The sequence below is a fragment of the Dermacentor silvarum genome, chromosome 11 (assembly GCF_013339745.2).
Source record: "Dermacentor silvarum isolate Dsil-2018 chromosome 11, BIME_Dsil_1.4, whole genome shotgun sequence".
NCBI lineage: Eukaryota > Metazoa > Arthropoda > Arachnida > Ixodida > Ixodidae > Dermacentor > Dermacentor silvarum.
Genome location: NC_051164.1, coordinates 49,851,347 through 49,876,452, shown reverse-complemented (window position 1 = coordinate 49,876,452; position 25,106 = coordinate 49,851,347). Strand labels below are relative to the sequence as shown.

Here is a 25,106-nt window from a genome sequence, read left to right as displayed (position 1 = left end):
CTCCGAAATCCACCCGCCGACATCGCGTTAAAACTAAACTCTATGGTTTTACGCGCCAAAACCACGATCTGATTATGAGGCGCACCGTAGTAGGGGCCTCCGGATTAAATTTGACCCCGTGGGGTACTTTAACGTGCCCCCAATGGACGCTACACGGCTGTGTTTAAAATGCGAAGCATTTCTTGGCGAACATTTGCCACTTTGACAGTATCTATCTATCCAGCCGCCTACTTCTTTGTGCTTTCATGGTCGTTTCGTTAACTTTGTATGTACAAAAATTGGCATACTGTGACAAGCTGTGGCAATCGATGTTAGGGAAAGCAACGTGCGAGGAGCCAACCAAGTTAACGGAATGACCATGAGAGCACCAAGACCTAGGTGGCTCTTTCATGACCTACATGGTATACATGTCACGACATTCATGTCATGAGTCCTCATGAGTCCCTTTAGCTACACCTAAGATAAGTTAAGACGAACGCCTCAGTTACGCTCATGACTATGACTTCGACCATTAGTAGCCTTTTCCTTCACTTAGTACTAGATCCGAACCCATTCCATTGGATTTTGAGTGTCAATCTTCTTTCGCTGAGTCACTCTTTTTTCCTGAGTCATGGTCATGACTATGGCTTCTACCACAATCCTTAAGTGTTTCCTTCAGTAGTTTCTGGGCATTAAACTTTTTTATAGCTGAGTTATTGTCATTGTTGCTCCGTCATGGTGATGGCTATGACTTCTACCAGCATCCTTTAAATGTTTCCTTCACTTAGTACCCACGTCCGAACCCATTTCAGTGGTTTTTTAGTGTTAATATTTTTCGCTGGGTCATTGTCATGACCTACATGACAAGAATGTCATGACATTTATGCCATGATAGGTCATGCGCCATGATAGGTCATGCGCCATGATAGGTCATGACATTTATGTCATGGCCTATCAATGCATCCATCAATGCATTTCATGACATGAGAGCACTAAACGGACTGACACGCTGAGCCCATTTCCAAGCGCAGGAGTGGAAGTTGTTCGTGGTGGTAGATCGACAGTACTCATCTCGCTTCTCAAAAGCTGCGCACGTCAACAGCAATCGCGTATCACAAATAACGCTACGGAGAGGGTTTACTACAACTGTTATTTCCTGCGCGGTGCCAGGGTTCCTGTTCGTGACGGCGGCCAACAACATGGTAACCGTCGAGTTGATCAGCGCCCTGTTCCCCCCTGCCGCGTTCGTAGAAGGTGCGGCCAAGGTGATCGCCCTGCCGTGGGCCCGAGAAGCCTGCAGACGCACCTTCATCCAAGACGTCGAGGCATTCTGCAAGGTGGTGGACGAAGCGGATGCGATAAAGCCGTATGTTGTGCTGCCGGGGCTGGCCAGGCATCCCGTGATGCAGTGCTGCAGCAAAGGTGAGTAAATACATTTTAAAAAATGGCTGAGGTTTAACTCTTGCAGACCTAGATGTCATGAGCGAAAGGTCCGTTTGGCTTGGTTTTGCTAATGTGGCCTCCCTTTGCTCCGGTGTTTCAGCAACCAACTTTGCCCTTGCTTGAGATTTCGCAGTCTGCCGTCTAGCTATATCCCCGGGATGATTGGATTCAGCGTGTCGCTTGCGCTGAACCGCACGCGCAGACGGCCCAGGCGGCGCGCCATCCGTGGCGAGACTGAGCGACCAAGTGCCGGCGAAGCAGCCGTTGAACCAGTTAAACACCTCGCCTAGTCACGTGGTACCACAGCGGGGAGGCTCCGAGCGAGCGCAGCTGCGACGCCTCTCCGCTGCAGATCACGTGCCGTGAAGTCACACCTGCCATACTTGCGCTCCGGTGGCTCAAGGTCATTGCGACGCCATGATTGACCATGCGAGACATGGTGTAGTAGAGCTTTCGCTCTAAAATAAATTGGACTGAGAACATCGCGGATGATCGTCAATGTAAGCGGATAGCCGAGCACTCCGGGAAAGCTTTTCGCGTTATTAAAGGAATGCCGCAATCGAAGGTGTATGTGTGTGGCAGTGAGGACCTTTACATGCCGTTTCTTCTTTCACTGCGTAACTCTGTGAATAACAAAAGAGTTTAAGCAGCGCATATCGACGTATGAATCGTCGTATGAGCGTTGTGTCCAGCAATGCGAGCTCTGGCGTGGAAGGAGACTGCCGTCCTCCTCTCCTGGCTCCGCAACAGGGGGAGAGGATAGACGAATAAAAGAAGGGTTGTCCTTTCCGAGAAAAAATGCCCCAAAACCTTAAAGGGCCCCTCACCAGGTTTGACCGTTTTAAACAAACAAGCGAGGCACATGCATGACGCGCTGACGATCGTGTCTGCAAAGTATGCTTAACTACCCAGTCTGTTAGAAAAAAGCCGGCACATCCCACGCCCTGTGGGAATCGATGTTATGCGAAGCAGTGTGCGGGGTGCCTACTAAGTTAACGAATCAACCACGAGAGCACCAAAACGTAGGCGGCTATTTCATGACCTACATGACATACATGTTATGATATTCATGTCATGACTTATCATTTATGCTCTTCATAGAATCTTGTCATCCTATGCCAGTTTTGGCACCTACCAATTTAACGAAACGACCATGAAAGAATCAAGACGTAGGCGGCTCTTTTATGACCTACATGACACGCATGTCACGACCTATCATTTTTGTTCGTCATACACTGTTGTCATACTGTGACGGGGATAAGAGTAGGCAAAACAACGGCCGAAGCTGCACTTCAAGAGTTCAACTGAAGGCCAGCTCGTCGGAAAACGCCAGACACGGCTAGATAGCTGAGTTAGGTGGCTCTCATATGTTGGTGAAAAAATGTCGCAGTTTCGCCCGAAAGGCGAAGCATCAATTGCGATAACAAATTAGTAGCTCCGCGTCGTTTCGATTCCAACATTGTGTTGGGTCTGTGTGTGTTTAATGCGATCGCAATGGGGGAGTGTCAAAGTGGAAAATATTGGAAGTGCTCTCCTAATTTTACATGTTACGTCACGCCATCGCGAAAAAAAAAAGGTGTTTCACATCTACCTGCCGTGGCTCTGAGCGGCGCTGGCTAACACGCCCAGGGCTAGATCTAGTAAAACATAAATGGCCAAGTTAGTGAATTGATTGATATCCGTCGCCGTAGCACAAAGTGGTAGTGAAACGCACGCGTAATACGGTGGTTGTGGGTTCGGCTCCCACCGGCGGAATGTTATCATTTAGTCCACTTTCATTTCCCTTTTTACAGCGAAGCTGTTGTAGGCAAGGTTCCAGGAGATCGCGTCCCGCAACAGACCGGAAGTAGACACGTCGTGCCATCTTGTGGCGTCGTACGAAAAACATCGGGATGGCGGCTTTTTTGACCTTCTGGATCGTAAAACAATTTCAGACGCGTCGTGCCACCTTGTGGCGTCGTACGAAAACGTCGGGATGGCGGCGTCTTTAAACTTCGGGACCATAAAACAACTTCAGACACGCCGCGCCACCTTGTGGCGTCGTATGAGAACATCAGGATGGCGGCGTTTTTAAACTTAGGGATCGTAAAACAATTTCAGACGCGTCGCGCCCCCTTGTGGCGTATGAAAACGTCGGTATGGTGGCGTTTTTCAACTTCAGGGTCGTAAAACAATTTGAGACACGTCGCGCCACCTTGTGGCGTCGTATGAAAACTTGGACATGGCGGCGTTCGCGCCACCTTATGGCATCGTATGAAAACGTTAGGATGGCGACGCTCTTAAACTTCGCGATCGTAAAAAACGTATGAACCAGGCCGCGCATTTCGCAGGAACTTATGTTTGCTTCTTCATTACGTGACGTAGCTTACCCTGGCAGCCGCGTGCACGCGGAACGTCCATGTGGCCCCGACCCCGCAAACTTGGAACGCTTCACCGAAGCGAACGGTCAATCACCATATACACAGCTTCGCTGGTCATCCATATTCATAGAGTTGAATGGCACCGAATATCTTCATTATTTCCCACTTTTCAATTTCAACCACAGCTATTTTCCCCGATGTTTTCCTTAGCTTCATTGTCTGTTAGCTTTATATTGTCGCGATTACCAACAAGCGAGGCCCTCAGTTTCCCCTTTCTCTCTCGTTCATATATATATATATATATATATATATATATATATATATACATGCGTGTCCGTGTGTGCCTGAGCGTGTGCACGTGCGTGCGTGCATACGTCCTATATGTAGGACGTGCGTCGAGTGAGCTATGTAATGTGGTGAACTGGGCTTAAATCGTGAATCCGGGACCTCAATAAAGTCCGCCTAATGCTACCGCAATTCTCTCGCATTTACCGCTATATCACCGCTGAATTTTTTGTTACGTGTGAACAGGCCATAATTCCGACCGGCAGTGGGAACCGTGGAGCCTGCACCAACACGGCGTCCTCGGCGAAGCCGTGGAGCTGGTCATGGTGGCTAGCGTGCTCTTTGCCTGGGCGTCCTGGACTTTCGAAGGAGGGCGCTTCCCCCGCCTACAGCTGCCGTCGTGGGGACGGAAGCGCGTCCGTGCTGACGCCAAAGTGGACCTAGAAGACATCGACTCCGACGTCAAGGCTGAGGCCGAGGTCGCATCGAGGGTCCACGAGGTCACGTACGTCGCCCCCATTGTAACTGATCTTTTAGCCCGCGTAAAGCTTAAACTGTCGATGCACGCGACTTTCTATGAAATTGGGAAACTATGTACAGCACCGCACAAAGAACGATGGAACGAAAAGTGTTAGGCCTAACGTTAAGGAGACAGGAAGAGAGCGGTGTGGATCAGAGAACAAACGGGGATAGCCGATGTTCTAGTTGACATTAAGCGGAAAAAGTGGAGCTGGGCAGGCCCTGTAATGCGTAGGATGGATAACCGGTGGACCATTAGTGTTACAGAATGGATACTAAGAGAAGGGAAGCGCAGTCGAGGACGGCAGAAAACTAGATGGGGTACGTGATGAAGTTAGGAAATTTGCAGGTGCACGTTAGAATCAGCTAGCACAAGACGGGGCAGACAGAGGCCTTCGTCCTGCAGTGGACATAAATATAGACTGATGATGATGATGATGATGATGATGATGATGTACCGCACTGACCAGTCTTAAACGTGCATTGAAATCAAATATCTCCTGATCTGTCCCACAAAGTAAGACATTACTGCAGAAACTCCCTAGTAGGACTAGTGAGATAATGCGTAAGTATTCTTTCCATTCACTCATATATGCTCATAATCTCAGTAGTCATACGTACTCTAAAGGCATTCTCATATATACCCGCGTAGGGCCCCATGTATATCTATGGAGCGCATCGTGTCACGTGTTCTTTGTGAAGTAAGCCTAGAATGCTTACGCATAAGCTTCGTTTTATGCTTACGCATAAAAGCGAAACTGCGCCTGTTCGAAGCAGGCGTTACATTACTGTGTCAATGTACCCTATGTGATTTTGTTTTTCACGTGCGCATTTGTTCACTGCTGTAACTATTGTGTAAAGCTATTGTGTATACATGTTCCATGTCCACTTGAGCAGTGTACGGGTAGCTGGGCCAGTGTCAGGCAGAGATTATGGGCCCTTAGCCCTGTCTTCCAAGATCAAGTTGTGCCTAATGGAATATCACAAATTGAATGAAATTTAAAATAAAGCCAACAAAGTGTTGGGTTCTTCCTTATGGCTTCAGAGCTTGCCATAGCGTCATAGATTCGTGCAGGCTTTACTCAACTCTATAGCCCATGCTTATTACTAAATAAAAACTACATTGCATTTTGTGCCGAAAAAAGATTAAATGTAGAAAGTCTTGAGAGCTCTTACGAAACCAAAACGCGTCAAAATAAATTGAAATGCGTGGCATCACTCTGACGTATGCGGTTTAGTGGTTCATCGATAAATTCTTTAAAAAAATTAACTTTGGCCTTCATTTCGTCTGTAAGCAATTAGCCATTTTCTACCAAACGAATCAAAACAGAAATTTGAGAATACTTCGCCAGCCTATGTAGATGTACTGTGGCTCTTTATTGCCACTTTCAGCTAATGCTGAGTATAGTTTTCAAATGACAGCGGAGCGGTTTTATGTTCTAACTAAGTTTCCAGTGAAAAAAAAATTGCTGTGCGGCAATTCACTGTCCGCGGGGCTTCTCTATACGTCCATATATATTTACGGGAGCACAAAAAAGCTTCGTGCTAGCGGCCTGGAGGGAGTTTTCTGGAAAGTATGTATGTATGTATGTATGTATGTATGTATGTATGTATGTATGTGTATGTAGTAGTATGTATGTATGTATGTATGTATGTATGTATGTATGTATGTATGTATGTATGTATGTATGTATGTATGTATGTATGTATGTATGTATGTATGTATGTATGTATGTATGTATGTACTGTATGTACGTACGTACGTACGTACTTGTCTCTAAAGGAATCCTTGTCTCTAAAGGAATCAAATCTATTACTTTTTCAACATCGTCTCCTCTTGACGGGGCGACATTCGAGGCTACCGGGACGTGAACGTGTTGTTCCATTTGTACGCCCAGCACTTTCCGCAAGCACGTCCTGATCCTGAACAACATCCACAAGTGGTTGAACGGCGGACGCCCCAGGCACGTGGTCTCTGGCGTCAGCATGGCGCTCAAGCACGGCGAGTGCTTGTGCCTGGCGGGAGCGAGCGGATCCGGCAAGACCACGCTCGTCCAAATCCTTGTCGGACTGCGCAGCCCGGGCGAGGGGAACGCCTACACGGCCGTCGCGTCGCTCGTCGAATGCCCGGATATTGTGCGTTGCCCACATCTGCGTCACATCCGCTTAGTTTTATGCTTAGCGTAGCGCATCATTCCACATAATGTGGCCCCAGGAGCAAATAAACGGCTCAAATACTCAAAGCTAGCGCACCCGCACGGCAATTTAAAGTGCTTCAAGTTGCTTGCTGATTCTATTGAAAGTGTTTGTGTTTAGCGGACAAAAGCCCCATGCCCGATATTCAAGAACAGCCCTTCGATCGAGTCAGTTGTAAAGCCAGTCCAACTATCACCAAGCCAAGAGATAATTTTATCAAAGTAATTTTGGCACGTAAAACCCCATAATTTAATTTTTTAATAAAGGGTTGTTATCGGGTTCTTATCCAGTGGCCTCTAAACGGAAGGTAGAGAGCAACGGTTTGTACGGTATGTATGGGTTTATTGCCGAGTATACAGATCCGCATATACGATATAGATGCCTCACGTAGTTGACATCATCTTGGTTCCTAAACAACGTGAAAATACTGTTGGTTTGGAATACATAACAGCTGTTGTCCATTCAGGTTCTCACGACAGTCGCTTTAATTTATGGATGATAAAGCAACCTCACAATTTAGTTCATCGATTTAGATTGCCGTGCCAGGGACACAGTTTGGCTGAGACACGCCGTACCGCCGGACTTCGAGTTATTTCTGACCACCCGCAGTTATTTTACCCTGCAAGTAAGGGCTATTAAATAGATATAAGTATAGCACAAAAAAAAACTCCCGCAGGATAACCCATGTCACGATGAATGTCGACATGACTGCGATCAGCATTCAAGCAATGCATCGACACGCCATAAGGCAACTGCTGAAACACGTCATGTATCAGGCGTGTATGCAGTCGGGACGCTCTCTCAAGCTTCCCTGTTAGGGAGCCTGCATGCAACGCCGTTGCATGTAGGCTCCCTATTCCCTGTGGACACGACTGCGCCCTCTAACGCCGCCGCAGCGAAGTCCTCGCGTGGCGCGCGTGTGAATATATATTCAGACAAGATAGTTCGAATATCTATGACGCGGGTTGCATGACTCCGACCGCCACCCCAGAATTTTAAATATTTTTTTTTTTTGCAATTCAAGAGTGGCACATATGCAGTTACACATACGCAGTGACCCAAGTTGGCACATACGTTGTGCCACATATCACGTGACCCAAGTTGCTGTAAAAGAGGTTCACTGAAGAGCGGCCCGACCCACTGACCCGAATTCAGATTGAAGAGGTTCGTTGAAATGCGAAACATACGTAGCTTCGCATAAGCAGTGATTCAAGTTGGGGTGAACGGGGTCATGCAAGAGCGGCACATACGCAATGCTACATACCCGTGACTCAATTTGGCCCGATGACTGGTTTCGGACCCGGCTCTCTCATCACAGCAGCCCAATTATCTATAACTATTAGACCTTGGACGGCTCAGTGACCCAAGTTGGCGGGGAAACGGTTAAAGAAAAAGGCAGAGAGGCAGACCTACAGAAAGCCCCCGAAAAGTGCGTGAATCACCTTAATACCCCTGTCACACGGACAGTCTTAACCGTGTTCAAGCTAACTACGGCTACGGCTGACCGCGGATTCCACAACTAACTACACGACTGACGTAACCATAGTTAGTCGCCTAACCACGTTTACGCCGACCAAGCTTTGCAACCTGGCTTTCTCTTCGCAAACCGAGAAGCAGACAAGATGGCGGACGCCATAGGAGTTGTGAGTGCAGCGGCGTCGTCCCAACTGTCGAGCCAAAAGCTCAATAACTGACCAGACGCGACTACGCAGGCACTATTAGGCGTTTAGGAAGATCGAGTGGCACAAAAAAAAACAGAAAAATCGGCCTCAAACAAGAGCAAAACAGCCTATCGATTCAATAGCAAACAATGGATTGTCTTGGCTGTCGTACTGACTTCATCAAGCCAGGGTTAAGACAGATTTCGAATGCCGCACAGTGGTGAAGAACAGGCGGTTTACGCACAATTCTGCGCTATTATTTGCTCAATAGATAATTGTTGCCCAAACTTACAACTTAAAAATGTTATTTTATTATGCGTAGCAAAATCTGTACCAATATAATTACCACGTGATCGTGTTCCTTTTCCTAACCGAGCCCTTGCAGCAACAGCAAACGGGCGTTGCTGAAACTGAGGTTAAATCCACCAAACGCGGTTAAACTGAACTGTGTTTAAGGTTACCCGTGTGACGGGTGTATAAGAATGCTAATCGCATTCAACCCTGGAATTGGCAGGAACAGTCCAGGCGTCTGCAGCAAAGGCGACGTCTCTCTTGCTCGCCTTTAAACAAACGCCTTTCCACTCATTCCCCTCAGTGGAAGTCAGCGCTGAGCTACAGCGCGCAGAGCGACTGTTGCTTGGATTTGCTGTCGGGACTAGAAACGCTGCGACTGTTCGCCCGACTGCGGGGAGTGCCGACGAGCAGCGTCAAAGCAGCCATCGAAAGCGTCGTCAGCATCGTCGACCTGAAGAACGACGTCAGTAAGCCCTGCTCGGCATACAGGTAAGACGTCCCACTGTATCGTGCCACGTGAACGACGGAACGGGAGTGATCGTACGACGCGTTGAGATGCATTATACCCCCAACCACGAAAGTTCTTGGATCCCGGGTATCGAGGAAAACTACTCGACTTTTCGCGCGTAAGATGCGAGAGACACGCAGAGAGAAAGAAAAGCGTTTCATTGCGCATAAGAGAAGGGATAGAGTTGGAGGGTCCGCCAGTTTATGGTTCCTATGACGATCTCAGTGACCGCACGGGCCCGTTGGATTAGGGCGCCGAGGACCTCGGGAGGCCCGTCGCGGACGACATCGTCCCGCAGCTCCTTGGCGTGGATTGGGTGCAGGATCATTGACAGTGGAGGGAAATATGTCAGGGGAGAGACCTAGGCGCACTAGCCAGGCGCCGTGACGGCGTGCGAAATTTAGTCGCGCAACGATAACGCAAAATTCGGTTTCATGGCGGACGAGATAGCGCGAAATACGGTTGTGCGTCAAAATGCGGCCGGCAACATTAGATAGACAGCCACTCAATATATTGGATGTAAATAGAGTGTACTAGTTAGCTGTGGAGAAGTTCTTGAATGCTCAACGTGATCAGAAGTGGGCGACCAAGGTAACCTCTCCATGCGCCTACATTTCAAATGAAACAAATCACAGCATATCCACGGGGTGAATGATGATGAGTGGGCGAAGCTCCGGAGGGAATCATCCGATCTCCCGCTTAAGGGGACGCTAGCACAAACGCGTTAGAAACGTGCAGTACTCTCTAGTAAGGGGGAGCGGCCACAGCGTCTTACGCAGCCATTTACACATGCCGGAACGTGCACCGCGTTTGCCGACGCCATCACATGACTGCTGAGAGAGTATACCCCCCCGTATTCATAAACGCTCCTCGACTTGAACTTGACTTGCCACCGCCTTGGGCAGCGCGTTCGAAACGCGTTGAAGGTAAGGCGGAGAGGCCACAGCGTCTTACACCAGCTTCTTACACGGGCCGTAACGCGCTAGCACAAATGCGTTAGAAACGCGCTAGAAACGCGGCCTTTCGTTAATGTTGGGTATTTATTGCCATCGTGGTGCGTGTGTCTATGTGCGCTTCATGGCGTAGTGGTTAGCGCCGCGCGTTCGGAAGCGAGGGGTCCCTGGTTCGATTCCGCGCTACGGACACAACTTTCGGAATTTTTTTTTCATAAAACGCCGGAAGCGTTCTCCGGAAGCCGGAAGCTGGCTTCCGGAACCGGAAGCGGAACCGGAAGTGGAACCGGAAGCGGAAGTCGGCTTCCGGTTATACTATGGGTATACATACATATACGGACACACAACGCCATCTATTCAGCAATTCATAAAACTAGACGTGGCTACCTACTACGACGGGGACGAACGGGTGCCGCTATAAGGAGCTTCGCCCCTAAAAAATTGCTGGCTCTCCCGTAATCAAGAGTACGTGTAAGCATGAAACGGCTACCGGCAAAGCAAACTGGTTTGAGATGCCCCTAGCCACAATGTTAAAATGAATGTAGTGTATGTTCGCAACGGCACACCCCACCACACCGCACCACTCCGCAGCACGCCATACTGCACGTGCACTAGTCCATATGAACGCTGCTCAGCTGAGGGAAGAAAACCGGCTGAAGGCGGCACGACAGGTAGCGAAAGACGCCCAGGGAGACAGAGCGCACTGTCCAGCTAGAAGTAAGTGCCTGAAGGAGGCGCTACGCAGCTTGGCGCCGTCTCTCAAGGCCGCCCATAATCCGAGCCGCGGAACTCACGGACCACTGGCGTTGAAAAGAGCACAGGCAACTCTGTTTGAGCGCCAAAAGATGACAATCAAGTGTATGGTGCTCTGTATCTGCCTTTTGAACGTCGCTATTGGAAATGACAAATATAACTTCAGCGTACTAGAAGTTACAGCTTGAGTGATATTGTGAACTAACATTAAGAACTCGGAAGCAATATGTTTTGTAATTGTTTGGGCAATAACTAGCGCATGTAATGCGGTCCGGATAATGGCTCTGGCTTTTGACTCAAGGTCAGTTGAAGGTCGCCGACAACGGGTGCTAAAAGCATTTCATGCTTTAAAAAAAGGTCACAGGTTCGCCCGATAGTCGTGGCGTTGATAGAGCAAAGCATTACATTATTGCATAAAATAATTAGAAAGGATAACTGGGCTAGTAGGTAAGGATTCATTGTGAGCTCGGCCACGCAAAACACCACAAGGATGTGGAAGTAAACACGACGGGCGCTAAGTGACAACTGGGCCTAGCTACATGTCTTGCTACGTCACCCAGCACCGTCACCCAGCTAAGTCTGCGGGCTCCTCGCGGTCGCAGTGCGCTAGCTGCCCGTTGCTGGGTGACGTAAGCAGAACGTCGCCTCGAGGGCCGCGGCTTTTCGCTCGCTGAAGCCTCCCAGTTTCGGTTTCGTGCTCTGATAGCCAAAATTCGTCGAGTCACAGTCCCGCTGGTAATCACATTTTTCCAGATCAAAACGCTGATATGGCTTGTACGGAGAGCTCGCTTCAATTTCCCGATTTATTCGCAGAACCCCCGCAGCTTCACTTAAAGGCTGGTAGCATTACGGAGGCCAACCAATCGAATTAGTAGCTCCAGCTTTAAAAGAGCCCTTAAACTGACAAAGTGCGGTTCCAACCCATGGCCTGCCACGAAGACTCGTTGATAGGTGGACATACGCGAATTCAATGTGCAGTCGGCAGCGCTCACCTCGCCATAGAGACTTGGTTCTATGTTCAATTTGCCAGTAAGTGTGTGCAGCATGACGCGTGTCGACTCTGTTCTCTTCCCAATAGCACCAGCTCCAGGCGCAAGCTCTCGGTGGCCGTGGCTCTCATCGGGCTTCCGGCCTTCATATTTCTGGACGGACCGACGGATGGCGTCGACGGCATTTCGTGCGACAGAATCCACGAAGCCCTGGGCCGCATAAGGAAAGACAGGACGAGGACCTTCTTCCTTACATCTCGCAGGTACGATAGTTAAATGCTGCGCTAACTACAAGCAGAAACTTCAAGCTTAGAACACGAACTTAGCTGGCGTCATTATCGTGTTCACCGTCGTCGTGTTATCTTGCCCCCCAGTAAAGAACACTACTCGTCACCCAGCCTTCCATTCCCAATTCCGCGACGTCTACATCAATCGCCGTGCCGTCATTGAGGAATCTACCCGTCATGAATGACGTCATCGTTATTGTCATTACCGTTGTTCTCGCGCAACCTTTCGCTATTTTGTATTGCAACATAGAACCAGAGTCCGTTTATGTTTTACTAAAGGACTCTCATAGAGCTCTGCTCTGAGTGGCCTGCTGCCAAAATATGAAAAGACGTTGCCCCGAACGCAAGTAGACTCTGAAAACGCTCATCATGAACAAAATGAGCGTGGTTCCATCACCTTCTGCGACGGTAGTCTCAAGTCTATCGTTACATGATATGAAAAGCTTTCATGCAGATCGTCGACGTCATACTCACGTGCCGTAGTTGGTTGCCACACATGGTGGCTGTCGGATGGCGCAAGTTGCGTTACAGCTGCGACGGAACTGCATCCTCTAGCTCAGTCAGAGTCGTTAAGTCTCCTGTCGATATTTAAAACCAAACAAATTGGCTCAGAGTCGAGTAAGTACGGCACCAGTGTATATCCACAGAGCAAATATTATATCGTAGAACGGAAGTGTGTTTTGCTATAAAACAACGTGCAAGCACGATATTGATGGCAGCGTCGTTCTTAAATTTCAACGGGAAACCGCCGCGGTAGACCAAGGTGGCTATGGCCTTGAGCTGTTGAGCTCGAGTTTGAGGGTTCGATCCCAGCCGGGGTGGCCGCATTAGCAGATCGTAGAACTTGTTGCTCGCCGAGATGGTGCATCTTAATGAAAGCCTCCGTTTGTCTGTCTCCTGTTTTTCTTCACTATATATTGCGTGTGCATGTGTTTGCGCCATTCAGACTGTGTCATTCAGATCATCATTTTGCCACGCAAAATCTGGGAATTTAATTGTAATCTTCAGAATTTGGTCCATGTGGTTGTGCCTCGAAAGCTCACCGGCGACAATTGGTAAATTTCGATACGTGCCCTATAGTAATTAGATAAAACTAAATTGATAAAAAATTCCTAATTAGTGAACAAAGCGCATTCTGATTTATTGCGGACGACACAAATTTTCGCCGCGTTAGGCTTACTAATTTATCAATCAAATTTATCTGCATCGCACTGCGAAACAAGGACTCAGCCTAGAGCACGGTCTTTCTCCGTGGCCTAGAGGCTGATGAATTTTGCTGAACAGGAAGGAATCGCGTTTACACGAAAATGCCACGGACCCGTGACGTCACAATCATCTCAGCGACAGCGCTGTCTGGCGCCTAATTCAACAGGTCAAGCGTTAGCTTTATTCGCTTCTCTTTTTCTTGTTTCTCGAAATTCAAGGAGTGAGATGGCGTTCCGATATCGTCGCATTTTGTCTGATTTCATCATATCCTTATTGCTTCTTCAAATGCACGCTAGTGGCAAAAAGGTAATCGGCTTAAGCTGACGTATTGATTATTGTACACATAATTTATCACCGGCGCAATGTGATCCTATTTTGCCCATTAACACTTGCCGTGAGGAAAACATGTAATCAATTTCTATGGATTCACGTGGAGCTGCATGGTTCGGGAAAATGGTGTTTTGAGAACGAATATATGACGAGGACGGTACGCAATCAGCGAACCTATATCTCATCCTAAATTTTCCTTTAGTGCATAAATTTTACAGCTGTCTCAATATGTGCTTTGCTTATGCGACAGCATTATAGGCGTACTGCACCCATTTTTGTAGGTATCCGTCTAACGACAAAATCTGGGCAAATCCCGAAGGCACTGAAGTCTAGCACAACGTCTCAAAGTGCTAGCTGTCACGAGGGAAGAATGCGACAAAGTGGGACGTGACCCACGCGCCAGACATTTCAAAGAGCAACTTTCGCACGAGAGAAGCCTGCGTGCCATCGCGGCCTATTTGTTAAAGAATTGGGCTGCTGTGCTGGAAGACGGAGGTTTGATCGCACCATCGGTCGCTGATTTCTTCACAGCATTATAGGCGAACCTCCCCCACTTTTGAGGTATCTAACAAAAAGCTCGATGTATGTTGAGCGTGCGCGAAAGCGTCGCTGTGTGCATGAATTTGTATACGAGGTATGAAACGTCACTTTAATAAATGAGTATGCAAGGTCGACCTTGACGCACGCGACAAGGCAGCTATCGAGACGTCACAATCAAAGTATGCGATAGCATATTTACATTCTATGTGATAGCATACTTGAAGATCTAATGGTTCAATAAGTTATAACCTATTTATTGTTTTCACCCGGACAGCGTGGATAGTTCTGAGCCGGTGTCCAGCCGAGTGGCAGTCATGGCTCGTGGCCAGCTGGTGTGCCTGGCCAGCGTGCCCCGCCTACGAAAGAAATACGGTCGTGGATGCACGATCGCGATTAAGGCCCAGGACGCGGTGCCTTTGGAGACGGAGCAGAAGATCGACGATCTTTTGAAGCGAGCCTTCGGCGCAATCAAGCTCGATGGCCAACCCAAGGTAAGTGTGATGTCTTCTCGATCTGCCTGTACATCACGAGGGCCGTGATTTCTGGCTACGCGGGTTACGTCTACATACAGTTGGTGTTGTGCCAGCTTTCGAATATTACTGCGGTGAGGTTGTCACTATAAGCCAGATTTTCACGACAAAAGCGCTGTTCGTAAAAAAGAAAGAAGAAAAAAGTGGGCGGGGGCATACACAGGCTATTCCGCACAAAACAGCAACTAGTATTTATTGTGACCATTAGCGGGTTCGAATGACGATAACATCAAGCCTGATTGATTGTCGCTACCAGATTCGCACATTCCACTAAAACAGCTTTGAAGTTGTGTTGCACAAACTAGGGGGCACTTCCAGAGCACCCTAAAACGGCCAGTCGAACATTCTACAGAAGGATATACCACCCCCACCACCACGTGGCATGACCCCGCGAACAGCGCTTTGTAATTAGACATGTACGGGCCCACTTTGTGGTTAAGCCTACTCACAACAATCCACCGCTTTAACAGGCTATTTATTATTTATTTATTTATTTATTTATTTATTTATTTATTTATTTATTTATTTATTTATTTATTTATTTATTTATTTATTTATTTATTTATTTATTTCACTATACTGCCAATTTCACAAACGATCATTGCGCGGAGGGCACATACATGCGCACAGTACAGATTTAGTTGGAGCAAATATTGTACAGCAATGCAATACAGTGTTGCAATAATTACACATAAGATGAACTCTGAAATTAGCAAAACGTGACCCCATCAGACACAGTATCAAAAGGAAGCAAAACAAGACGAATTCAGAAAGAAAGCGAAAACGAAACCATTACGAATTCATTCTGTTTATCGATGGCATTGGAGCACAGGCTGCTTGTAGAGGAGCACCAGAACATCGAAACACTATTGCACAAGGTGCACACCACTGGACGATTTCACGGTAGAAGAAACGATCAGCGCTGGGCGTTACAAAAGTGGTCTCCTTCCGAGCTACTTCATGATCATCATGGTCATCATCATCATCAGCCTATATTTTATGTCCACTGCAGGACGAAGGCCTCTCCCTGCGATCTCCAATTACCCCTGTCTTGCGCTAGCGTATTCAAACTTGCGCCTGCAAATTTCCTAACTTCATCACCCCATCTGGTTTTCTGCCGACCTCGACTGCGCTTCCCTTCTCTTGGTATCCATTCTGTAACCCTAATGGTCCACCCGTTATCCCTCCTACGCATTACATGGCCTGCCCAGCTCCATTTCTTCCGCTTAATGTCAACTAGAATATCGGATATATCCCCGTTTGTTCTCTGATACACACCGCTCTCTTCCTGTCTCTTAACGTTAGGCCTAACATTTTTCGTTCCATCGCTCTTTGTGCGGTCCTTAATTTGTTCTCGAGCTTCTTTGTTAACCTCTAAGTTTCTGCCCCATATGTTAGCACCGGTGCAATGATTGTACACTTTTCTTTTCAACGACAGTGGTAAGCTCCCAGTCATGATTTGGCAATGCCTGCCGTATGCACTCCAACCCAATTTTATTCTTCTGTAAATTTCTTTCTCGTGATTAGGGTCCCCTGTGAGTAATTGACCTAGATAAACGTACTCCTTTACAGACTCTAGAGGCTGACTGGCGATCCTGAATTCTTGTTCCCTGGCCAGGCTATTGAACATTGTCTTTGTCTTCTGCATATTCATCTTCAACCCAATTCTTACACTTTCTCGATTGACGTCCTCAATCATTTGTTGTAATTTGTCTCCATTGTTGCTGAATAGGACAATGTCATCTGCAAATCGAAGGTTGCTGAGATATTCGCCGTTGATCCTCACTCCTAAGCCTTCCCAGTCTAAGAGCTTGAATACTTCTTCTAAGCATGCAGTGAATAGCATTGGAGAGATTGTGTCTCCTTGCCTGACCCCTTTCTTGATAGGTAACTTTCTACTTTTCTTGTGGAGAACCAAGGTAGCTGTGGAATCCTTGTAGATGTTTGCTAAGATATTCACGTATGCCTCCTGTACTCCTTGATTACGTATTGCATCTATGACTGCTGGAATCTCTACTGAATCAAATGCCTTTTCATAATCTATGAAAGCCATGTAGAGAGGTTGATTGTACTCTGCAGATTTCTCGATTACCGATTACCTGAGCTACATTGCAGAACATAATTATTTGGCGCTTAGCTTGGATTATTTGACGGGAATAGGGTTATGCAGAACGATGCGGCCACTTTCTTGTAGATATTGCTACCGCCTGCGACCCACCGCGGTGGCTCAGTTAGCTAAGGCATTGCGCTGCTGAGCACGAGGTCGCGCGATCGAATCCCGGCCGCGGCGGCCTCATTTCAATAGAGGCGAAATGCAAGGGCATTTCGATGGAGGCGAAATGCAAAAACGCCCGTGTGCTTGCGTTGTAGTGAATGTTAAAGAACCCCAGGTAGTCAAAATTAATCCAGAGCCTTCCACTACGGCGTGCCTCATAATCGGGACTGGTTTTGGCACGTAAAACCCCAAAAAGAAGAAATGCTACCGCCTGCGCATTACACGGCCGATGACAACAACATTACATGTCCATAACAGATGCTAGAAACTTGATACGCACATGAAAAAATGTACAAAATACTAATGAATAAAGAAAATAATATACGTTCGCGAATACAAAATATAATATAGCGGCTCAGGAGGTGTAGGCTAGCATGTTTGGTTTTATGGCACATGACACAAGAGCGACACGCACGCACCAACCGCAGAGCATATCAACTACAAAAATCACGAAAGACACCAGAAACGACCGTTCATGTAATTTAAAATGACGCCATTATTTCAGTTGCTATAGTAATAGGCAACACGACCTCGCTCGACCTAATTTTACCTGATATCTATGTCCAACTCTGCCAAAACTCAATCACATACACGGTTCATCACCTAAAGTCTAGGCATGGTTCGATCTAACCTCATCTGAGCTTGACCTCACCCATACTCCACGTGAGGTCAGAAAAGCTTGACCTCACGTGGAGTATGACTCCTACTCCATGCAGCCGGTTCTCCAATGCCATCGATCAAAAGAATGAATTCGTAATGGTTTCGTTTTCGCTTTTTTTCTGAATTCGTCTTGTTTTGCTTCCTTTTGATACTGTGTCTGATGTGGTCACGTTTTGCTAGCTTGCGCGAGTCCTGAAACACGAACCCAGCCTAGCCTAGCCTAGCCTAACCTAACGTAGCCGTACTGACCGGACGTTTTCAATTTGTGAGACGTTGGCATTAAACAAAGGTCCAAACCCAAATATAACAATGCGGGCAAGCGTCAGAACGTCCTAATGGATATGTATCGTTTCGATAAGCACAAGATGTATGCATGATGACGTCATGAAACAATGGCTGACTTCGTTCCTGTGATCGCTGAGGCTACGACACGCGAGCGCATCCATATAAAGAAAGCGAGTGCAGTGGCCATCTTTCCTTATTTTTTTATGAGTAACAACATCTACATACATATCGTCTTTCGATACACGGCGTGAGCAAATTTTTCCTTGTCTCGTGACGTCACAATAACATCGATGGCACCAGGTCCAGCTTTTCAAGAACCAGGTCCACCAGGTCCATATGGTAGAGTTTTTAAAACTTCGAAATTTTATACTCCTTTTTTTTAATTCGGGCAGAGCTCATCTACGATGACTATAACCAAGTATGTGAACAGCCGAAACACGTCATGCCGTATGAGGCGTGTACTGCCGCAAAGCTCCTCTGTCGCCCTTCCCTCCGGACAAGCTGCGCCCTCTGGCGGTGCCGCCGTGAAGTCCGCGCAAACACATTGGCACATGTACAGTGACCTAAGTTCGTCAGGTGTTTGAATTTGCTTGCCAAAAAGATACAAAAGGATGAAAAAAAAAGAACACCGCATATCCACGGGGTGAATGATGATGAGTGGGCGAAGCTCCGGAGGGAATCATCGGTAAACCGTGAATCTTCCGTGTAATTCGCCCAGTCTAGCCGCACTAAATCGAACGATTGACTTCCACCAATGACACGCGCCATATGTGACGTCATTCCTATTTTATCACAGCGCCCTTCATTATAATTGCACCATCTCCCGCTTAAGGGGACGCTAGCACAAACGCGTTAGAAACGTGCAGTACTCTCTAGTAAGGGGGAGAGGCCACAGTGTCTTACGCAGCCGTTTACGCATGCCGGAACGTGCACCGCGTTTGCCGACGCCATCACATGACTGCTGAGAGAGCATAACCCCCGTATTCATAAACGCTCCTCGACTTGAACTTGACTTGCCACCGCCTTCAACGCGTTTCGAACGCGCTGCTCAAGGCGGTGGCAAGTCAAGTTCAAGTCGAGGAGCGTTTATGAATACGGGGGTAAGGCGGAGAGGCCACAGCGTCTTACACCAGCTTCTTACACGGGCCGTAACGCGCTAGCACAAACGCGTTAGAAACACGCAGTCTTTCGTTAATGTTGGGTATTTATTGTCATCGTGGTGCGTGTGTCCATGTGCGCTTCGTGGCGTAGTGGCTAGCGCCGCGCGTTCGGAAGCGAGGGGTCCCCGGTTCGATTCCGCGCTACGGACACAACTTTCGGAATTTTTTTCTTCATAAAACTAGACGTGGCTACCTACTACGACGACTACGACGACGACGACTACTACTACTACATACTACAGAGGAGGGACAGACCCACACCCTAAGGAGCTTCGCCCCTAATACATGAGAAGCATCTGGCTCCTTAGCATCAAGCTAGTTTGGATCCATACCTAAATAACAAAGAAATAGGTTTACCCAATGCCAATCTCAACAGTTGCTTTCTTTGTGTGTTTATGCAGGTAGCAGACATCTTGTGTTGCAATTATTGAAGAACTTCAGTTTATTCAAGAAAGGCACATAACCATTGGCACATACCCACGCGAACGGCCCACATTTTCGATAAGCTAGACAGCCGGAAAGAAAACTGGTCTAGCAATGCAAATGATGCTACTTCCATTTAAAAAAATTGGAGGACCGCTTAAGCTTCGCCTTTAAGAGCAGAACGCGATAGCGTTATCGGGACCCGTTCAGATTGCATCGTTCGCACATGGCAAGTAGGCTTCATTCACTGCAACCCGGAACGTGGGAAAGCCAGCTTACAAAGGCCACGCTTACACCAATCCCCTTAAATTCGGCTTCACTTTTAAACTGAAATGCGTTGCTGGAAAGACGTCTTTCTAGGGGCAATATAAGCGGTCTTATAATAAAATGTGAAGGCCGTAGCACCTTTTTTTATCATTTTATTAATTGTTTGCTATTGCCCCGATGCGCGCAGGTCTGGTAGAAATGCTGGAAAAGGGGTTTGTGTGCGAGTTTCCTCGTAGCAGAATGAAGTTTTCTCGTACATTCGAATTACAATTCGACGCCGATTGGTAAACAATCCGACGGCGAATCCGACACCGAATGGTAAAGTCGTACTTTACTATTTTTCTGACGGATTTCACTGTGAGAAATTCAATTTCTGTTCACCAAAACCTTGCACCACGTGGAGTGCCTGCGCGGTCGATGTGGTTGGATGATTTTCTTCGCCACCCGCGATCGCACGCAGGTTGCCGACGCCGGATTTCTTGCGACACGGGGCCCTAAAAGCTATCACGGTAATATTGCGGCAGAACCCACCTCGCAATGACTGTCCACGGTGTAATGCTTTAGCAGTGAATTAATACAACGATACAACTTATTGCCAATGTCAAAACGAGATATGTACCCGCCGTGGTTGCTCAGTGGCTATGGTGTTGGGCTGCTGAGCACGAGGTCGCGGGATCGAATCCCGGCCACGGCGGCCGCATTTCGATGGGGGCGAAATGCGAAAACACCCGTGTACTTAGATTTACGTGCACGTTAAAGAACCCCAGGTGGTCCAAATTTCCGGAGTCCCCCACTACGGCGTGCCTCATAATCAGAACTGGTTTTGGCACGTAAAACCCCATAATTCAAAACGAGATATGCATGAGGCGTGAACTGCCCTTGGACTGTCCTTAAGCGCTTCCCTAGGAACACTCGGCGCCATCTAGCGCCGCGGCTGCGAAGCCTACGCGTGGCCTCCGAAACCCATGTCGCACCGGTGCGTGCGAACGCAGAGAAATGCTTCATGCGCCAACCGGACTCCTCTCTCGCGCTTCTTTCTTAGGAGCCTACATTCAAGCGCTGTTTAAAGCGTTGGCACGAAAAGCATCCATGAGAAAGCGGCACACACCCAGTGCATTCGTGGCGCAGCCTGCTAATGTGTCGGCTTGCTGTCCTTGAGGAACCCTTTAACGTGCGCTCGATTCCGCTCGGCATCGGATAAACTTAAGGGACCTTTCTCGTCATTGTCGAGCGGAACATTCCCATTAGCAGACACCTATAGCTGCTCAAGTTGGCGTCAAAGATGTTCATTGCAGAGCGGCACACACCTGCTGGCACATACCCATGTGACCCATGTTGGTATCGAGGAAGTTCAGTTTAGAATAACACATACCCAAAGGCCCAAACGCAGTCCTCCAAGTCGTATGCACACATCACCATGTACTCGCTGATCCAAGTTTGTCCCATGGTTGCTTTCGAACCCTATTAGCTCAGCACAGCAGCCCGATTCGCTAGCCATTCGACCACTGACTACCCAGCGACCCAGGTCGGCGTGAAATGGTTAGTTAGTTATTTAGTTAGTTAGACAGACAAGCAGACAGCCCCCGGAAAGTTGGTTAAGGATCCTGAGAATGCGAAACACATTAAAACGTTTCTTCTCTCACTCAGGGCGTGATCATGTATGGAATCCGCGAGCAACAACCATGGAGCGCGTTGTTCGGCGAGTTGCGCTCTGTCCACAAGCTCTTCGAGCCCGAGTACGTGCTCGTGAGCGAGATCAGGCTGGACAGAACCTTGCTTCACCCGAAGAGAAGCCGCCGGAGGGCCAAACCCGGCGGCAGCGCTGTCTCGTCGTCATCGAGCTATTCGAGTTCCCCCGAGATGACGTCAAGCAAATCCACGAGGACTAACGCGTCCAGTGTGTGACGCGGAGGGTGGACGAGTGCACTTTATAAACATAAGCAGATTTTTAAAAGGTACTTTTCAGACGATCGCAAACCCGTTATCTGAGAATTTGCTAACACGCAACGCTTGATTGTGCTACATTGTTGGCTTTCGTTGTTTTCTCATTCCCGCTTTCTCTTGCTATTCGGTAGCAATCAAATGTTTATTAAATGGGCACTCACATGATATTTTCGACTATTCATTTCTTGCGTCAAACGAACGTCCCAGACCTTTATACCTTAGAAGTAATGACAGGCCCTCTGAGCGCCATTAACAACTGAATTCACAATCCACATTCACAATTGAATTGAATTTTTCAAACATTCACTCAACTTGCCACATTAATGATATCTTAGCACAGAAGGTGTCTTAAACCTCATATTAAATCTTGATAAAAAGAGAAGTGAAAGGCCTTACGGTATCCCCAATTAGTTTCTCGTTCGGTATGCCTTATGGACTTCACGCTACCTTACTCTTATCTTCAATAAATCACTAACTTCCGGCATAGCTTTGCTTTCCTAACTGGCTGTCCTAATTGACTAACTGAGCGTCCTAACTAACTAACTAACTGACTGACTAACGAACTGAGCGTCCTAACTTTCCTGATTGACTGTCCTAACTGGCGCAAGCACAGTCTTGAACATAATAATAATAATAATAATAAGCGAACATAGGTCCCAGAAGATCTAAACCAATTCGAAAATTATTAACCACCACGGGTTTGGTCACACGGAACTTGACTATCGCGTATGTTATGACGGCGCACACATCCTGTGGCTTACAGAAAGAAGGTAGAGTACAATACATGTATTTCATTGACAGTATGAGAAGACCCACAGAATTTTAATATGGCTACATGCATCGTCATGTATAGTAATGAGTGAACAAAGTGTGTAGCCCAACAAGCACGCACTCAAGCCCTTGATTACAAGTATTTCACCGACAGCAGATGGGCGGCCGTCATGACGAATAGGTCGAGCGACACTGCTCTATGTCAGTCAACTGAGACTTGTACAGAACTGGTTTACACGTGCAAAATGAAAAGCTGCTCAGAAAATAAAGCGAAATACTTATGCTTACCTGCTATCATTACAGGAAACCTGAAAGACTTGGCAGAACTGGAATTCCCGGTGTTCGAACACCACACAGCCGCGCAACACATGTAATGCCCCGATTTATCCATCTGCGTCTAACGCTTGGTTGACCTCCGTTCTTCCGTTCGTTGCACGCCTGATCGAGCCTCTCTGTCTTATCTTTCCCATCTTTATACTTGGGACGACAACCGAAGCAGATGAGAAAGCGCGATCCGACTTGCGATATCGCTGAGCGAGTGGCAAGGGTGAGCGGAGGCAAGCTCGATGGACGCACGAAGACGACCACCCGTCCCTCGCTTCGCCCGATTTAAAATTCACAAAAAGAGAAATAAAAAAAAAATAACTTAGGATGTCCGGCAACCACTAGGAGCGCGCCCGTTCCTTGAAACCGAAACTAGCTTTGCCTGGGCTGGTTTAACCACATCTTCCAGGATCCTGACGATGCCGTGCCGTGTGCGGCGGCTATAGCCGCGTTTAGATGAATGCGACAGTAGCGCATCGCATTTCCAAGCACACTTGGAAAGCGCGATGCGACGTAGTAGTGCATTAATTATCCCGAGAACGTAGCGCCACGTGCTTGAGTCGATTCCCGTCCGTAAATCTACCATCGACTCGCGCATTAATGCGATGCGCCTTCCCAGCGCATTACCACTGTTTACATGAATGCGGTGCGCTAGAAATGCGATGCGCCACTGTTGCATTCATGTAAACGCGGCTTATGAACGCTGTGGCTCATGCGCGCTAGTTTCGGACTTGGCGCAGCAAACGTACTATTCGGCCATCGCGCCGGGCGAAAACAAGACGCCGGTGTCCTTGCTATTTGACGAGCATGCCAAAGACGCTCAATATAGTCAATAATGATAACATATAAATTCACTATAGCAATATTCACTATAGCAGACCCATCATAGTCACAGCTTCGCTGGCTTCCATCTTCACAGTAGTGGAAGGGCTCTGAATTTTTTTTTTTTCGTTGTATCTCCTTATCATCAGTGTATTTTGTACATTTCAGCGGAAAATACATTTCATTCGGGTATGTTCATGTTTCATTCTTAAAAGGTCAAGATCATGCAGATGCCACACACTGCGGAAGTTGGTTTAGACGAAGCTTTGGTAAGGCGGCAAGACGAAAACTGCACATCATGACAAGAGGCACGTGCATGCCGGACTTCGGTGAAGAAAGCGTCCTACAGCCGTAAGCCCACTGAGCGGGGAAACGCGACACGTCACCAACACTCTAAACCTCGGGACTTCATGCTTTCTTCGCCGAAGTCTGGTGACGGTGAAGCTTTCTTCATCGAAGTCTGGCACGCGTCTCTTGTCATGATGTGCCGTTTTGTTTTGCGTCGTATAATCATGGCGCCCATGGCATCATGGCCTTCAAAGGAGTCCATGATGCAACGGGCGCAATGATTAGAACACGCAGGGACGTCTCAGCAATGTCTCTCTAAAGCGTTGTGAAAGTTTGTTTGGAAAAAGTTTATTCCAACGAACACCCCGCTTGCTACAAACATCCTCCACGTTCCTGTTTTTTCGCGCAGTTCTTTATTGAGACGAGCAGTCAGTACTTCTAAAGACACCCTATGTCGTAGACAGAGCCGAAGCCTTTGTGAAGTGCAATCAGCATGTTATCTGGCAAAGCCAACGTTGTTGCTCGCTCAACCCTCAGAGGTTCGGGAACGGAGGACGAGCGAATAACATGCGCCCGTCAAAAATTCAATTACATTCAGGGGACTCCGGTATAATTTTGACCAGCTGGTTACATTGTTTAACGTGCACCTATATCTATATAAGGGCACGAGCCTTTTTTGCATTTCGTCCCCATCGAAACGCGGCCTCAAGATCAGCAGCGCAATGCACAGCCGTCGCCGCCAACACGATAAATTAACGAGGCACGGACGAGCATGGACGGTGTCAAAAGCACGACCGCGCATGCGTAAGCAAATCGGTCCTTCTGGTCAGCTCTTGTACAAACGCTTTTGGGTGAAATATCAGTAACGCAAGTCTACCGTCGTTTAAAGAAAATCTTGCAATGCGCTTACCTTGAGCAGCATGGCAAGGCCCACGAAAAATAAACGCAAGATGTCGGCCATCAGCTAACAACATTTCCCGGCATCCCGCCACCGTTTGTGCGGCGCGGTGGTTCAGGCAGTTCAGGTCGGGGCTTGTCTGGGCAGGTCTAGCTT

General features: G+C 47.8%; 1 protein-coding gene and 1 long non-coding RNA gene across 3 annotated transcripts; one reads left to right on the top strand and one right to left on the bottom strand.

The window, feature by feature from the left end:
• Positions 1-1,154: 1,154 nt before the first annotated feature.
• Positions 1,155-25,098, bottom strand: LOC125941518 (uncharacterized). Of its 2 annotated transcripts, none has more exons than XR_007464404.1 (3): positions 24,963-25,098; positions 12,702-12,805; positions 1,155-1,390 (listed from the first exon to the last, which is right to left on the bottom strand). It is a non-coding gene; the product is annotated as an uncharacterized LOC125941518 (long non-coding RNA). The 2 variants fall into 2 exon arrangements; XR_007464405.1 differs by having other exon boundaries at positions 1,155-1,309.
• LOC125941516 (phospholipid-transporting ATPase ABCA3-like) lies at positions 14,612-21,814 on the top strand. Its single transcript, XM_049658964.1, has 2 exons — positions 14,612-14,794; positions 21,551-21,814. The coding sequence occupies exons 1-2, from the start codon at positions 14,618-14,620 to the stop codon at positions 21,806-21,808; spliced, it is 435 nt and encodes a 144-aa protein (XP_049514921.1). The 5' UTR covers positions 14,612-14,617; the 3' UTR covers positions 21,809-21,814.
• Positions 25,099-25,106: the final 8 nt, after the last annotated feature.